General features: G+C 34.2%; 1 protein-coding gene across 1 annotated transcript; it reads right to left on the bottom strand.

Annotated features, from left to right (window-relative positions):
• Nucleotides 1-11,855: 11,855 nt before the first annotated feature.
• LOC140839203 (uncharacterized) lies at nt 11,856-14,051 on the bottom strand. The gene is made up of 4 exons (XM_073205835.1): nt 13,842-14,051; nt 12,590-13,241; nt 12,418-12,541; nt 11,856-12,303 (listed from the first exon to the last, which is right to left on the bottom strand). The coding sequence occupies exons 1-4, from the start codon at nt 14,049-14,051 to the stop codon at nt 11,856-11,858; spliced, it is 1,434 nt and encodes a 477-aa protein (XP_073061936.1).
• Between the last annotated feature and the right edge of the window lie 4,905 nt (nt 14,052-18,956).

Here is an 18,956-nt window from a genome sequence, read left to right as displayed (position 1 = left end):
AATAATTATAGTTTATTTATTTTGACTATAACTTTTGTTTTGTCATTAATAATCTTAAATGTTATCTAGAAAATCAATTGAAAAATTCATGAATTTGAATGGTTTCGATGGCACTTTTTAGAAATCAAGTATCTGCCTAACATCCTCAAACATAGAGTGTAAGTTTGTCATGCATGCTGACCAATACAACACAATATAGGCATCTAGTTTCTCACGATGTAATGTCCGAGGTCGAAGAGGGGGGAGTACGATCGTGGTTTCATTAGGTAGCACAGATAAAGAGCGGCTCTTGACAGATTTTTATGCGAAAGAGAACATGAATGAACTTATCTCACACCAGAACGAGAGGAATTCCAAAGCTATGCAGGCATATATGAGACTGTACAATTGAAAAGTGTTAAAAAAATTTAATAGATACTAATCATATCAACAAAGCATTTTCTTTTATAAAATTGGTGACTTAAAAACTCCAAATTGTTTGACTTAGAGAAATTTTAGGATGAATGAACATGTGAAATTTCTTAGGTAGCGTGTGTTAGAAGTATGTGTCTGAAAAATCAACTTGTGACTTGGGTTTTATTGACTCTGTGTTACAAACGATTTTTATTTTAATAATATTTTACATTTTATGCATTATGGCATTAATTCTATCTGTATATTCATGCAAGATGTAAAGATTAAAATCTTGAATATATTACAATAAAGTCGTGCGTATGATGACAATCATGAAACACATTTAAAAATTATTTTATGTTCTAAACATGTTCCTAGTCGATTTTCAGTCGTCTAAAATAAGGATAAAATTCGCTCGAACTTGAGAGTAGCATATATGATTTTTTATACTATATTATATTCGTAAGGATATGGATATATTCAATCATACATGATGAGTGCTCATATGATGGATCATCACTATAACAAATTTGTCATTCAATAACACAATTACGACAACAGTTTTTTGCTAAAACCGTTGTCTTTTATTTTTTACAACGGTTTTTTTTTTTAAAAACCTTTGTCGTATGACATTTTTTAAAGCAAAAGGCAACGATTTTAAAAACCGTTGTCTTTGAGCGTTTTTTTAGGGTCAGCGACAACGGTTTTATAAACTGTTGTCTATTAACATGTTTTTTTTGGACAATCGACAACGATTTTTGTCGATTTTCTAAAACCGTTGTCAATTATTGTGTTTTTTGGACAAACAACAATGATTTTACTAAAACCGAAATTTAGCGACGGTTTCTTAAAACCGCCGCATTTCTTAAATTAGCGATGGTTTTGAGATTTAATTTAAATCATCTCATATTTTGAATTAACGACGGTTTATCGAGATCCTTCGCTAAAAACATTAAATTAGCGACGGTTTAAAAATAACCGTTGCTAAAAGCGACACAATTTGATAGCGACGGTATATGACTAACCGTCGCTAATAGTGACGGTTCATAAAATTAGCAACATCTAATCAAAAATCGTCGCAACTTGTCTATAAATACCAGCCTTCTCACTCCATTTTCTTCCACACCACTTCACAACACTTAAAATTTTTCTCTTACATGATTTTAATTTTGATTTAAGGTAAATTTTTTGCCTTTAATTTATTGTAAATTTTTAAGTGTTAGTTAAGATCATGAATGTTGTTAGATTTATTAAATTATTAAAAATATTTTTTTATTTTACTGAAACAATTAACGACAGACATCATCACAACCATCGCTATCCGTCGCTAAAATTAGCGATGTCTTTATGTTAAAATCGTCGCTAAATTTAGCAAACGCTAATTAGCGACGGAAATGATATGAACAACCGTCGCTAGCGACAGAAATAATAAAAACGGTTTTTCTCCGTCGTCTTTAGACGTCTACGACAACGATTTTTCACCGTTGTATTCGAGCGCACTCTTTATCACAGGGCCTTTAACAACGGTTTTACAAGACCTACGACAATGATTTTTCACCGTCGTCTTTAGACGTCTACGATAACGGTTTTTTACCGTTGTCTTTGAGCGCACCCTTTAACCACAGAGCCTTTAACAACGGTTTTACAAGACCTAAGACAACGGTGAAAAACCGTTGTCGTTAGCCTTTTTTTGTAGTGACTGAACAACCCTCCCTTGTACTTTTCAAGTGTTTATCATTTATCGAGTGAATAAGTCTGCACTTATAGTTTTACACCAATAGCCCTTAAGACTTGAGACAACATAGAGGATCTATGTACTAGTCAAAACACTTTAACTCGTTAACCTGCTCCGCGAGGCTCATCAAATGATGACGAGGTTGAGCGTAATTTCGACATATGTAAGAACCAATACATTGTATTTGAGGATTCACCGTTCATCTATAGGTGTGGATATTCTATGTGATCTGACGAATTAATAGTGCAAATAATCTCTGGTTGGAATATGAGATTTGCTTTAGGGTAAAGTGGTTCCCTAGTTGCACATATGATGCATAAATGATTACTCAAAGATAAATCGAACTGTTGTCGAATTCACATGCAATGCTCGATATGCAAGTTGTTGCAAATTTAGTCGGGATATATGAGATAAAAGGATTGAATTGTACACTAACCATAACCTACTGGTTCTTGCATTCACTATTAGTGATACCTAAGAAATCATGGGACGATGCTACCATGTGCTCTTATCATGATTCGATAAGTGAAATTATATATGAGTTTTGACGTTCTTGTGATCAAGGGTTGAGACATAGAATGAGGCTAACATGGGTAACCCGGTATAAGGGATACATGTCTTGAATCACATGACTTTCGAACTTATGACTAGCTGTATCCCTGAATCATTGAGGGACACACAAGTATTTATTTATGTGTTCTAGTTGAGATACTCAAATTCAAGGATTTGAATTCGGTTGAATGTGGTTTGATGGAGATCAAAATTTTGAATTATAAAGATTTTTGTAAGTCGATTCTATATTTGGAAGTTTTGAGATTTAACATGACTGATAAAAATTTGAGGATATTGCAATTACCTAAATTTTGTGAAGAGTTCCAAAATTGAGAGCTGTCAGAATTGAGTAAGAGACAGTTGACTTTGACTTGGTGGTTTTTCGAAAATTTTGAATTTGCATCATTATAATGAGTGATGTACATTCGTCACATCAGAAATGTCTGGTCATCTATCGGAATTATGATGAATTGTTTCGAAAAGTTTGAATTGTTAAATTCATTAGCTAGTCATGATAATTTGGTCTGGTTAGCTTGTTTTCATCAAGAATAATAAATAATAGATTTCGCCACGACGTCGCAAGTATACTGAAAATGGAAACAAAATTAACGTTACTAATTATTTTAAAATATTTTATAAGACATAAAATATGGAATTTTGTTTTATGAATTAACTCCCACTAATTTTATATTTTCACTCCCATTTGATAAAATAGGAAATCCTATTTTCTTATTGAGTACACAAGACATAATTGCTAAATCATTTTCCTGAATAATATCAATCAAGCATGATTAAAAGGTAGAGCCTAATTACAACTCATGCAACCCTCACGTAATTTGTCTTACGTTTGATGACGACCCAATAATATGAGGTTGTTTCTCTTCACATGTCGAGCCTGACCCAACAACATTGAAATTTAGTGGACGGCTGCCCTGAGATCATCCAATAATATGAGCCGAAGTCACGGGATTTACACATAATTCACATCATTTCGGTGAAATTCACAATTTTCCGGGGTCCAAGTCTCCCCAATAATATGAGAAAAAAACTGATCGTGGTAAAGTTCATCATGCAAACACCATTGATGGAAGGCAATAAAATATTAACTTTCAATTTTTTATTTATGGGCTGGATATAAAGTTCGAATCTTATCAAAATCAGTGCTTCTAATCATTTAATTTTAAAATCCTGACATGTTTGTTTGTGTGTTTGCTAGATTCATGCAACTCTGCTATTATTATAATAATATCATACATACTGATTATTTATAATGTATCAGATGCATTATAAATACCAAATGATGATCGATAACAAAGATCTATTTGATCTGTGGGAGTCATACACCGATTCAAGCCCAAAACTTAGGTAAATTCATAAATGAAAAAGCAATATTACATAAGTTTTCAATATTTTACATGTCTTAGACATTCAAAACTCTTGATGATTTTGGCTCACCATCTTCAATTCTTGATTTCTCAATAAATCTAATTTTTATATTAAATTTATATATAACATTGAGATACAAATTCAAGGGGTGGGTAAGGGTCATAAACCAAGTTCATTTTATAAATCAAGTCCACTTTAAAAAATTTCAAATAATTAAAAATCAACAATGTAAAAAATCATAACATACACCTAGAACATTGGTCATTCCTATTAGTTATGTTAGACTTAATTTAATTGTGGTCATGAGAGTCAAAATCAGTAGGCTGTGATAGTAAAACCAGAAGACAGTATAAATAGCAGAAGCCCTTGTATCGCTTTAACAGAAACAGTACTTTTCAAAGTGCTTATCGACTTATAAAAGCAGAAGCAAAACTTATCAGAAATTAAATTCTTTTGCTTGATCGTTACAGTTTTAAATATTACCGTTACTTTACCTAGTACTAATATTAATTGCATTATTAATGATGTGCGAAGACATTTAACGCTACTTACTAGTTTTGGTATGAAACAAAGATTGATTATTCTGAAGCTTTCTGTAGGACCCTTTTTAGGTATTAAAGCTTTGAATCAAGCGTCTATAAACAAAACGGCTTATATATATATATATATATATATATATATATATATATATATATATATATATATATATATATATATATATAAAGCTTTGAATCAAGCGTCTATAAACAAAACGGCTTCTTTGACTTCTGAGTAGAATCAACTTTAATACCTAAAAAGGGTCCTATAAGGATAAATCCTATATAGAATTGAACGATCATTCTATTATCATGCAACACATTATCTATCCAATGTTATTTTGAGCAAATAAAAGAACTACTCGTTATCTTCAAAGCTCAACATACGGAAAAGCAGGGCACTCGTTATAGCAATTATCAGATCTTCTGAGATCATATTGTGATGCTGTTTCGTTATCTCTTCACAAGCTATAAACTTTACTACATCTTGTTGAGAAGAGACTGTAATCTGGGAAAGAGTCTTTTCCAGAACTTTGTTGTATTCGTTATACTGTGTTGTGAAACTAAGAGTTTCAGTAGGCTAAGGGTAAGTCCTACTGAAGTGGGTGTGTACATCAATTGTACTATAATAGCTATAGTTTTTTAGTGATACCTTCTGGAAACAGAAGAAGGGAAGACGTAGAAGATTTCATCTACGAACTTCCAGAAACAACCATTGTCTATTGCCTACTGTTTATTGTTTTCTCCCCATACCATCAGATTTTTTCCGCACTAGTTTTTGTGATCTGCTGGATATTTATTCGAACAAAATAAGCTTTAATCTCTAACAGGATTCTAGCAGCCTTTGCCAAAACGTCCAACCAAAGAACGAGTTTATTCAACGATACTTTACTTAGTACTAGTATTAATTGCACCATTAATGTTGTACAAAGACATTTAACGCTCCTTACTAGTTTTGGTATGAAACAAAGGCTGATTATTCTGAAGCTTTCTGCAGGACCTTTTTTTGTTTTAAACCCAATTCTACTCAAAAGTCAAAGAAGTCATTTTGTTTATAGACGTTGGGTTCATTATCAAGCAACACGTTATCTATCCAAAGTTATTTTGAGCAAATCAAAGAATTACTCGTTATCTTCAAAGCTCAACATACGGAAAAGCAGCGCACTCGTTATAGCAATTATCAAATCTTCTGAGATCATATTGTGCTGATGTTTCGTTATCTCTTCACAAGCTATACACTTTACTACATCTTGTTGAGAAGACTCCGTAATCTGGGAAAGAGTCTTTTCCAAAACTTTGCTGTATTCGGTATATTGTGTTGTGAAACTAAGAGTTTTAGTAGGCTAAGGGTAAGTCCTACTGAAGTGGGTGTGTACAAAAGTTGTACTGTAATAGCCTCAGTCTTTTACTGATACCTTCTGGAAACAGAAGAAGGGGAGACGTAAAAGATTTCATCTTCGAGCTTCCAGAAACAACCATTGTCTATTGTCTATTGTTTTCACCCCATACCATCAGATTGTTTCCGCACTAGTTTTCGTGATCTGCTGGATATTTATTCGAACAAGATAAGCTATAATCTCTAATAGGATTCTAGCACCTTTTGCAAAAATGCCTAACAAAAGAATGAGTTTATTCACTCCCCCTCTAAACTCTATATCGATCTCCAACAAGTTATCTTTTTAAGTATAATATCACATATTATATAACATTACATCATATCATATATTATAATATAATATTATATATTATCATTAAATCATTTTCTTGTAAATTTGTCGTCACCTGTTATAATTAAAAATAAATCAATAAATTAAATAAATATATTTATTAAATCATCCAATTAATTTATTAATAATTAAATTTTTTGTAATTTTTTTTACCATAAATAATAAAAATCGTATTTTAATTATATATTTTATAATAAAATTTAATTGTTTTATCAAAAATTAATTTCAAAAATAAATTAGTTGAATTTTCATAAAATATCAAATTTACCAATAATTTTTCAAAAATAATAAAATATCACCTGGGCTCGTGAGCTAGGGCTGCCCTAGACCACCTCGAGCACCAAGCCCGTGCACTGCCAGCTCGGCAAATTTCTTGGGAAGCGTTGGCAAGAAGCCCTGATTCGAGTAGGGCAGTACGCTGCCGAGCCCGAATCTGCTAAAAAAATTATTTTATATTGTTCTAGGTAGTAGTCGCTGCCCAGATTTGGGCAACCAAGTGTAGATTTTTTTTAAAAAAAATCATCTTTTCAAGGCATGCAATTTATGGAATTTTTAAACGGTTAGAATCAAATAACTCAACGCGATTCAAAAACAACAAACAATTCAAATCATACGATTGAGAATCTAGACTCTGATATCACTGTCGGAGTACTGTTTTCTCGTACATAAGACGTAGTGGAAGTTTAAAATTTTCATTAATTTTCAATTTTGACAATCAAAATTTTCTTTGGCAAATACATACATAACATGTTTAGGATTATTTACTTTTGTATTTTAAACGTTGAACACCAAATTATTCTTGCATTAGCACATATAGTGTCACGTCCCGATACCGGGGTGAGTTGACATCCGGCGTTGTTTTACAATTATTCAATCGTAAATCAACAAGCCTCGTAGTACAGTGTACAACCAAACCAGTCTTTTTCATAAAACATACATTGTCTTTACAACGTAATCAATTTAACAAACGAGTGCGGAAGCGAACATCGTAAAAATAAAAGATAGCCAAATTCCAAAGTATGTCTTGATCAACTGAAACATTGTTACCATCCCCAGAAATGCATTTGCTCTTCTTCTTCAACTTGTTTTTCATTCTTATCTGGGAGTGAGAGGTGTAAGGGTGAATATTTTTTGAAATACTCAGCAAGTGGGGGCCGATCGATCACAATAACACAAGGATATACATATATAGATCTTTAACAATTCGAAATTTTCCGTGTCTCAACAAACGTCGGAACAATAAAATGATAGATACGACATAACTTATATATATTTATGTAAATATTAAATGAATTTCATGTCACAATAATTATTCATAACAAAATCAAGACATGATATTAACAATGAGCAAACATAACATAGCATATGCATATAGACATAAATTATTCGTATTGCACTGTTATTTCATCTTATTATCCATGGTGTTACTGATCAGTCCCCTATATGTAATTCCTCTAAGGGGTGAGGCCATATATCGGTTATTATTACCCACCGCATCAAGGCCATAAACTTGTCATCTCTTATCATGTTTTAGGAAAATTTTCCTTTTTACCATTTCTAACTTGAATCATAACAGTGCCTTTAACCAAAATTCTTAAAATACACCAATTGGTGTTTAAGAACATATATTAGAATATAACATGAAACTAAGACAACATAATTTTGAAACGAAAGGAACATGCAATCGAAATTGATTTAAACATGCCTAACAATTTATCGAAACGAAATATTCATATATCAAATCGAAGGAATATATCATGTCGATCGAATTTTCGAAAACATACTTAAATACTTTAAAACATAAGCCCACTTACTGAAAGGTGTTCCAAAATTACGGAAGAAACAAGCTGGAATTTATCGTCCGAAAATCCGTAAATTAGCTAAACTCGTTTGGAATCCGAGCAGTTTTCTTGCCGAAGGGTTTCACAAAATTTGACCGTATGGATGAGGCTGGAATTTTGATATGATGTTTAAAACATATGAAAGTGTAATATGAACGGTGGAGATTAGATTTGAATAAACCGTTGGACCGGACGTTTCTCTCGAAAATGAACAGAATTTCTAGCTCGAAAATATCACTCAAGAAAAGGTTGATGGTGTTCAAGCTTCATTCATGCTCTAGTTTGAGAGGTTTATGGTGTGTCTTCCCTCATTCTCAACACATCTATTTATATGTAAGATTGGAGAATAATTCTTATAATTTAATGCATGCTTTAAAATATTTTAATTATTTTAGTCAAGAATTTGGGCACAATTGTTTTTTTCAATGTTTTGGACTCTTGTTTTTCAATGTTTTGAACTCTTGTTTTTCAATGTTTTGAGCTCATGTTTTTCAATGTTTTGAGCTCATGTTTGTCAATGTTTTGAACTTCGTAATGGATAATAAATATAATACTAATACTAATAATTAATAATAATAAATCATATTCTTACATTCCTCCCTCCTTATTGGAAGTTTCGTCCCTGAAACTTGAGTTTTCTAGATTTTCGAACAGATAGGGATATTGCTCGAACATCTTCTCTTTTAGTTCCCACGTAGCTTCTCTTTCGGTATGATTAGACCACTGTATCTTAACATAGGAAATGTTGCGTCGCCTTAATACTTGTTCTTTGGTGTCCAAAATTCGAATTGGAACTTCTTCATATCTTATTTTTTCGTTCAGATTATTTTCCATCAGGAGCGGTCCAGTTTCAAGAACATGACTTGGATCTGGGATGTATTTCCTCAATTGTGAAACATGAAATACATTACGAATTCTTGACATATCTGGTGGCAATGCTAGTTTGTATGCCAATGTTCCGATTCTTTCTAAAATTTCAAAAGGTCCTATGTATCGAGGATGTAATTTCCCAGCTTTATTGAATCGAACAACTTTCATGGGAGAAACTTTTACGTAAGCTTTTTCTCCAACGGTGAATTCCACTGATCTCCTCTTTAGATCAGCCCAACTTTTCTGTCGATCTTGAGCAATTTTGAGTCTTTCTTTAATGATTGTTACTTTGTCCATGGTTTCTTGGACAAGTTCAGGTCCAGTTATGGATTTCTCTCCTACCTCATCCCAGTATAGAGGTGATCGACATTTTCGGCCGTAGAGAGTTTCGTATGGAGCCATTCCAATACTGCTATGATAACTGTTATTGTAAGCAAACTTAATTAAAGGTAGATATTCACTCCAATTACCACTGAATTCTAAAGCACATGCTCGTAGCATATCTTCAAGGGTTTGTATTGTTCTCTCTGTTTAGCCATCCGTTTGAGGGTGATAAGCTGTACTGAGAGTAACCTTAGTCCCCATAGCTTGTTGAAAACTTTTCCAGAACCGAGATACAAATCTTGGATCTCTATCAGACAGAATGCTTGCCGGAACTCCATGTAATCGCACAATATTGTCCATGTATATGATAGCCAATTTTTCCAGATTATAATTCATGCGGACAGGTAGAAAATGTTCAGATTTTGTGAGTCTATCAACGATTACCCATATTCCATTATGACTTTGCCTAGACTTTGGTAAACCTACTACAAAATCCATGGAAATATGTTCCCATTTCCATTCTGGAATTTCCAAGGGTTGAAGAAGTCCTCCAGGCCGTTGATGTTCAGCTTTAACTTGTTGACAGACCTGGCATCTAGAGATGTATTCTGCTACATCCTTCTTCATTCCGCTCCACCAAAAAATTTTCTTTAAATCTCTGTACATCTTTGTACTGCCGGGGTGGACCGAAAATTTTGATTTATGTGCTTCAGACATTACTTTCTGTCGAAGATTCTCGATGTTTGGTACACACAATCGTCCTTTCATCCATAAAACTCCCTTCTGGTCTATATGAAGATCTTGTGACTTCTTTTCTTTGACTTGTTCTTTAAGTTTTGTCAAAATAGGATCTTGATTCTGTCTTAACTTGATTGTTTCTTGAAGGCATGGTTGTGCAGAAAGTGAAGCTAGGATTACTTCACCCATGTTTTTCCTACTTAAAGCATCAGCTACCTTATTTGCCTTGCCCGGGTGATAGCTTATTGTTAAATCATAATCTTTTAAGAATTCAATCCATCTTCTCTGCCTCATGTTCAATTCTTTCTGTGTGAACAAATACTTGAGACTTTGATGATATGTGAAGATCTCGCATTTGGCGCCGTAAAGATAATGCCTCCAAATTTTTAAGGCAAAAACTACCGCAGCTAGTTCGAGGTCGTGAGTAGGATAATTTTTCTCGTACGGCTTCAATTGTCTTGATGCATATGCGATTACTCTTCATTCTTGCATGAGTACGCATCCTAAACCCTCTTTTGATGCGTCACTGTAAATGGTAAAGCTTTTGTCCTCAGTGGGTAGAACCAGTACTGGTGTAGATGCAAGCTTTTTCTTGAGCGTTTGGAAGCTCTTTTCACACTCCTCACTCCAGTTAAATTTTGAGTTCTTTTGTGTGAGTTTTGTAATAGGCGTAGCTATTTAAGAGAAACCTTCAACAAATTTTCGATAGTAGCCTGCCAATCCCAGAAAACTTCGAATTTCAGTTACTGTCTTAGGTCTCGGCCAGCCAGTGATTGCTTCCACCTTTTTAGGGTCCACAGAAACTCCTTCTTTTGAAATGATATGGCCTAAGAAAATCACACTTTTTAGCCAGAATTAGCATTTCTTGAATTTCGCGTATAACTCTTTTTCTCTTAACATCTGAAGAGTCAGTTGAAGATGTTCTTTGTGATCTTCTTCACTTGGGGAATATACGAGAATGTCATCAATAAATACCACCACAAATTTGTCGAGAAATGGCTTGAATACTCTGTTCATGAGATCCATGAAAGCTGCTGGAGCATTTGTCAATCCAAATGGCATTACCGTAAACTCATAATGACCATATCTTGTTCTGAAAGCTGTCTTTGGAACGTCTTCTGGTTTGACCTTCAGTTGATGATATCATGTCCTCAAATCAAGCTTGGAAAATACTGTGGCTCCTTTGAGTTGATCGAAAAGATCATCTATCCTTGGAAGAGGATATCTGTTTTTTATTGTGATCTTGTTGAGTTCTCTATAATCGATACACAATCTCATACTTCCATCTTTTGTTTTTACAAATAAGACTGGAGCTCCCCAAGGAGAGACACTTGGTCTGATTTGTTTCTTGTCTAACAACTCTTGAAGTTGTTCTTTTAGTTCATTGAGTTCTGCTGGAGCCATTCGATAGGGTGCCTTTGATATTGGTGTACCACCTGGTACCAAGTTAATCTCGAATTCTATCTCACGGTCCGGGACCATTCCAGGTAACTCTTCTGGAAAGACATCCGAAAATTCTTGTACCACTGGAATATCTTCTATCTTGAGCTCGACTCCTTCTTTTACTTCATTTACCATTGCTAGATAGACTATTTCTCCAAACTTCATGGCTTTCCAGGTTTGAGATGCAGAAAGGAGGGATTTACGTTTCTTAGCCTTGCCATGGTATGTGATTTCTTTTTGGCTTGGAGTTAGGAGTTTGATAATCTTACGCCGACAATCTACTATTGCATGACTCTTGGATAACCAATATTCACAGAATAACGTCGAACTCCACCATGTTGACTTGAATCAATTCAGCGTTGAATGTGTGTTCATTGATATATACTATGCAGCTCCGATGTATCTTATGTGTTTCAATTGTTTTACTGGTGGGAGTAGCAATTCTAAAAGGTTCAACAAGTATCTCTGGTATAAGCCATAACTTCTTAGTGAATCTCTTAGAAATAAATGAATGAGTGGCACCACAGTCAAACAACACATAAGCTGAAATTTTATTGATTATAATGGTACCTGCCACGACATCGTTTGCATCATCTGCCTCTTCTTGAGTTATGGCAAACATACGAGCATTGGTCTTATTCTCCTTTGGTTTGTTGGGGGTAGCATTAGTGTCTGACCATGTCATTTTCTTTAATGGTTCAGGACAATTAGCAATTCGGTGTCCCATCTTCCCACAATTGAAGCAAGCACCAGTGTTCCTTCGACATTCTCCAATGTGTCGGTAGTTGCAAAATCGGCACGGTTTTATGCTTGAGAATGTCGTAGTTTAATTGGAAGGAGTTCCCTTGAATGGTCCACTCGATTGGTTTGACCTTTTAACTGGTTGTTTACCTTGAAAAGATTGTCCCGTGAGAGGTCGTTTATTTTTATTTTCATCTTCTCGGCGCTTGATATCAGTCTCAGCTCTAATGGCTGCTCCCATTAAATCATCAAAACCTGTGGGTTGTTAAACTGCCAGAGCTAATTGGATACGGCTGTTCAGACCACGTTTGAAACGATGCATCTTCAGGATATCATCTGCCATGATGACAGGAGCATAGGTTCCAAGGGAGTTGAATTTAGAAGTGTACTCCACAACAGACATATCCGGGGTTTGAGTAAAATTCTCAAATTCACTCAACAATTTTAATCTCAACTCTGCTGGATAGTATTGTTTCAAGAATGCTTCTCGAAATCTTTGCCATGTGATTGGTCCGACTTCTGTCATATTTGCTGAGATAGTCTCCCACCATTTGGCCGCCTTTTCTTCTAGGAATGGTGTCACCACAGTCACTTTTAGTTCATTTGGCACTTCAAGCAATTGGAGTTGTGTCTCAATATTCTTGAGCCAGCCTTGACCAACTTCTAGGTCAGGGTTGCCGTCAAACGTTGGGACTCGATTCCTCCGAAGAGATTCATAATGGTGTTTGATTCCATTCGCTGGTGGAGGTGGTGGTGGCTGATTAGTGTTGGTATTTAAATGGCTCATTCCTTGGAGTGTTGTTGCCACAATTGTTGCTATGGCCATTAAATCTTCTCTGCTAAGGCCAACTCTCGCTGGTGGTGGTGTATCTTCGTTGTTATTGTTGTTGCAATCATTGTTGCGATTGGCATATCGCGGGTTGCGGTTGCTACGATGGGGTCTCTCTGCCATTTCCTACACGTATGAGAATTTCTCAGAGGTTTGAATAATGATGTACAAAAATATTGAAGATTATCTCAGATACGAAATCAATCAAGGAATAGATCAAATAAACTTTTTATTGATTCCAATGAAAAGGAAAAGTAATACAAATCAAAGTTTTCAGAAGTGCAATGATAAGAAGTAAAAGAAAGGAAATGTATTATCAATCCTTATTACAAATAGTCACGACACTAAATACTCAATCATCTAAAACCTCGCCATCTCCTAATACTTCATCTTCCATCTATTCTTCTACCGGTTCTACTTCCGGCTCCAATGCCATAATGATGGCATCCTCAAGATGATGAACATAATTCTTTAATTGTTCATTTTGCATAGTCAAATTGTGCACTGAATTCTGTAGTTCTTGAATGGTTGCCTCATCTTGCTGACGACGTTGATTTTCCATCAGTATACTTTGTTGAATTTGAGACTGGAGTGCTTGGGATTCTTCTAGCATTTGTTGGTGTTCTTTGTTCAATTCAAGGACTGTTTTTGGGAAGCCTCTAGTTTATTTTTGGTCATTTCGTGATTTTTCTCTTCTGAGTTGAGATAGTAAGCAAACCTTTGTACGTCAGCCTGAAAATGGTCTTTGATCTCTTCTAACTCTTGTTTTTCCTTTTTCAAGTTTTCATATGCCAAATCTTTGGCCAACAATTGCTCTTGGTGTTTTTGTTGCTCTTCATAAAGTTGAGCTCTAAGGTTTGCCATTGCAATCTCGTGGTTACTAAGAGCGAGTTCACGCATACATTTGGGTATTTCAGCATGAGTACGGGAATCCATTTCCTGAAATAAAACCAATGGAAAGGCTTAGAACAAGGAGTTTATGATATTCACGATTATTACCAAAAACGGCAAAACGTGATTTAGGATGCTTCAACAATAGAATTTTGTGATTTTCAGATGTCACGATAAGAATAGTGAATATTGTTCATTGGTAGGAAGTCGCTAGGGTCTTGCCAAAAACTGACTTTGTCAAATTTCCTATGGCAATTTCCCAGCCGGATTATGAACCTGGAGGGCTCTGATACCACTTAAATGTCACGTCCCGATACCGGGGTGAGTTGACATCCGGCGTTGTTTTACAATTATTCAATCGTAAATCAACAAGCCTCGTAGTACAGTGTACAACCAAACCAGTCTTTTTCATAAAACATACATTGTCTTTACAACGTAATCAATTTAACAAACGAGTGCGGAAGCGAACATCGTAAAAATAAAAGATAGCCAAATTCCAAAGTATGTCTTGATCAACTGAAACATTGTTACCATCCCCAGAAATGCATTTGCTCTTCTTCTTCAACTTGTTTTTCATTCTTATCTGGGAGTGAGAGGTGTAAGGGTGAGTATTTTGTGAAATACTCAGCAAGTGGGGGCCGATCGATCACAATAACACAAGGATATACATATATAGATCTTTAACAATTCGAAATTTTCCGTGTCTCAACAAACGTCGGAACAATAAAATGATAGATACGACATAACTTATATATATTTATGTAAATATTAAATGAATTTCATGTCACAATAATTATTCATAACAAAATCAAGACATGATATTAACAATGAGCAAACATAATATAGCATATGCATATAGACATAAATTATTCGTATTGCACTGTTATTTCATCTTATTATCCATGGTGTTACTGATCAGTCCCCTATATGTAATTCCTCTAAGGGGTGAGGCCATATATCGGTTATTATTACCCACCGCATCAGGGCCATAAAATTGTCATCTCTTATCATGTTTTAGGAAAATTTTCCTTTTTACCATTTCTAACTTGAATCATAACAGTGCCTTTAACCAAAATTCTTAAAATACACCAATTGGTGTTTAAGAACATATATTAGAATATAACATGAAACTAAGACAACATAATTTTGAAACGAAAGGAACATGCAATCGAAATTGATTTAAACATGCCTAACAATTTATCGAAACGAAATATTCATATATCAAATCGAAGGAATATATCATGTCGATCGAATTTTCGAAAACATACTTAAATACTTTAAAACATAAGCCCACTTACTGAAAGGTGTTCCAAAATTACGGAAGAAACAAGCTGGAATTTATCGTCCGAAAATCCGTAAATTAGCTAAACTCGTTTGGAATCCGAGCAGTTTTCTTGCCGAAGGGTTTCACAAAATTTGACCGTATGGATGAGGCTGAAATTTTGATATGATGTTTAAAACATATGAAAGTGTAATATGAACGGTGGAGATTAGATTTGAATAAACCGTTGGACCGGACGTTTCTCTCGAAAATGAACAGAATTTCTAGCTCGAAAATATCACTCAAGAAAAGGTTGATGGTGTTCAAGCTTCATTCATGCTCTAGTTTGAGAGGTTTATGGTGTGTCTTCCCTCATTCTCAACACATCTATTTATAGGTAAGATTGGAGAATAATTCTTATAATTTAATGCATGCTTTAAAATATTTTAATTATTTTAGTCAAGAATTTGGGCACAATTGTTTTTTTCAATGTTTTGGACTCTTGTTTTTCAATGTTTTGAACTCATGTTTTTCAATGTTTTGAACTTCATAATGGATAATAAATATAATACTAATACTAATAATTAATAATAATAAATCATATTCTTACATATAGTCCTCCTTGTAAATTCCTATGAATGATCTACTAGATCAATCACCGTTTTCAATCTCCTAATCAATTCTTTGATTGAAGATTGCAGTCCTCGTATATATCGCACTAGATATCTAGACCAATTCTGCGTTGAGATTTATCACTTAAAGTTGGCAAGCAATGGCGGCAGTGGCAGCAGTGTACGATGACATGGGGAGGAGCTCAGCCATTGGAATCCTTCTCAAGGTGATGGTTGAAATCCTTAAGTTGAGAGGAGAGAGATAGTAGAGATAATCTAAGTGTGTATTTTCTTGTGCTATGTCATCAACTTTTGAGAAACATTATTTATTATATCTCAGCCATTGAATCTCAATTTGTCAAGAGCACTCCATGGTTTAGTCATGATCCCACTAGAACTCTTCTAAATCAAGTGTCTCTCTCGTTTCAAATATCTCATGTAGGATCTCAATTTTTAACAATAAATAATATAATTAAATAATATTTAATTAGTTGATTCTAGATCCTTCAAGAATATTCATTTAGAATTTTTATATTGTAGTAAAAAATACTTAATTAATATTTAATTTAAATTTTCGAAATTGACTAATTAATTAATTGTAATTTCATCATAATCTCGATTGACGATTAGACAATATTGATGTGACGATGGTACAAATCTCATTATTATAATGAAAAGTGAAAGTTTTGAAGCTCAAAATTTTTCATTTATTCATTTTTTGCCGCTGCCTATTTTAGAACTTTTTTATTAAATTAGACAGTTGCACTATTCTTATTAAACTAGAAGTTAAGTTAACTTTCAAAACTTTTAAATATGAAATCTACTTATAAACTCATTTATAAGTAATATGTTAATTTGATGTACATCTAACTTAATCATCAAATACATATAAATCAATACTTGTGTGATTTTCAATTATTCAGAGATACAACTAACTGTGAGTTCATAACTTCATGTGATTCAGGATAACATTTGTCATTATTTGTACTTACTCTAATTAACTTCATTCTTTTCATCAACTTATTGATCAAGAATGTCAGAACTCAAGTCCGATTCCTCCTATCCAATCATGGTAAGAATTTCTAGTAACATCGTCTCATGATTTCCTATGTATCACTAATAGCTTCTGCAAGAATCTGCAAGTTATGGTTAGCATACAGTATGGTCTTTCAAATCATGTATCCTGATCAAATCTGCAACCATTGATATGTGAAAGTTACAAATGAATTTGATAACAATGTGATTTATTTTGAATAATCAAAGTGGCATCGTGTATGCAACTAAGGAAACATTTTTCTTTAAAGCACAACTTATATTATGGCCAGTTATTCATTACACTATTAACTCATCATATCACATAGAATATCCGCACCTGTAGGTTAATGTTGAATCCCGGACTATAATGCATCGGCTCCTATATATATCTGAATTCACCCAACCTCGTCACCTTATGACTCGTGAAGTCAATAAACGAATCCAAGTATAGTACTAGTACTAGAGCCTCCATGTTGCCTAAAGTCAAAGGACTAATGGTATAAAACTATAACCATGAACTTACACACTTGAAAAGTGATAACCACTTGGAAATTTCAAGGAAAGGTTTTTCAGTGATTCATCATGTGATCACTCGTCTGCAGAGGCGTATCTGAAAGGGATCGTTTTAAGGTGTTCGAAATCGCAACGGAAGCTCAAAATATTTTTCATCTCATGAAAACCGAAATTTTGCAAGAAAATTTTCAAAAATTCGAACACCATATACTAGTGTGCAAGCATATACAAAAATCTCAACTTTCATACATAGGGTGTTGAGAAAATCGTTACCTATCAACCTCTTGAGGTTGATGATAGCACCAACTAAAGTGTAAACACTTTAGCTCTTGTATGGCAAGAAAATCTACAAGCTTTCCTCCTTTTCTTCAAGAATTAGACCCACCACCAACTTTGTAGATTCACCTCACACTTGCACTAGAAAATGTAAGGCTTTTTCAAAGAGAAGTGACTTGTTTCTTCAACAATTGAAGAACACAAAATGAGAGAAAAATTGAGGGAAAAACACCTCACAATTTTCGGCCAACACTCTTGAATGAGGGAGGGGAGAGTTGCCTTGGTTGTTGGAAAAGTGGAAAAGTTGTCTTGCATGCCATGCAATATTTTATTAAAAATTATTCACAACTCTTCACCTCCCAAGCATGCAAACCCTAGTGGGCTTGTAACATTTACAAAGAGCCCATGGACTTTTTAATCGTCTAAAACATATTTGAGCCCAATTAGACTTTACTTGATTTTACTCAAGCCCACTAGTTAAATAATTATTTCCAATTGGGCTCTAAAAGGCCCAATGTTATTTAATTAATTCAACACTTGAATTAATTTAATTATTTGGACTCTACTAGGCTCACTAGTGTTTAATTAATTCAACACTTGAATTAATTTAATTTAGTCCATAATAATGTTTATGAAAATCACAATTTTCAAATACATTATTCACTTGGCCTACTTTTAATTCAGGAACACATTCATAAATTAAAAGTTACATTTCTCTCACAGAAGTCATACTTCTATTTTTCTTTACGCTTATAAACTCGTTTATAAGCCGTTCAACACATTGAACTATTTTAACTTCTCAACGGGATCTAGAAAGCTAGTACTTGTGTGGCCCTCAATGGTTCATTTGATACAACTAGCCGTGGGTTCACATCTCCATGTGATTCGGACTAAATATGTCCTTATATTAGCATACCCTAATTGCTCCATTCTTACTTATCAACTCCTCGATAACAAGAACTTCAGAACTCCAGTCTGATTGTACCCAACCAATCATGTTAAACGCCTAGCATCATCGCTTACATGATTCCCTAGGTATCAAATGATAGTGCCTGCAAGAACCATTCAATTATGGTTAGCGTACAGTACGGTCCCTTCAACTCATATATCCCGATCGATTCGACAACCATTGGTTTATCGAGAGTTGTAAATGAATCGATACTATGTGTCATGTCGTAGTTGCATCCATGGTGTAATCTATGAAACCCCTTTCATAATTACCACCATATTCTGATCAGAGATTTCAACCTACAT

Source organism: Primulina eburnea, chromosome 8 (genome assembly GCF_022965805.1).
Source record: "Primulina eburnea isolate SZY01 chromosome 8, ASM2296580v1, whole genome shotgun sequence".
Lineage (NCBI taxonomy): Eukaryota > Viridiplantae > Streptophyta > Magnoliopsida > Lamiales > Gesneriaceae > Primulina > Primulina eburnea.
This window is presented reverse-complemented; position numbering and strand designations above follow the sequence as displayed.

Excerpts from the sequence above, each read along its gene's own strand:
- LOC140839203 (XM_073205835.1), bottom strand. The coding sequence starts at position 14,051 with ATGGATTCCCGTACTCATGCTGAAATACCCAAATGTATGCGTGAACTC. Across the intron at positions 12,542-12,589 it reads GATGCATCGTTTCAAACGTG|GTTTTGATGATTTAATGGGA; the intron begins GTCTGAACAGCC and ends AACAACCCACAG. Across the intron at positions 12,304-12,417 it reads GGTAAACAACCAGTTAAAAG|GAACACTGGTGCTTGCTTCA; the intron begins GTCAAACCAATC and ends AGAATGTCGAAG.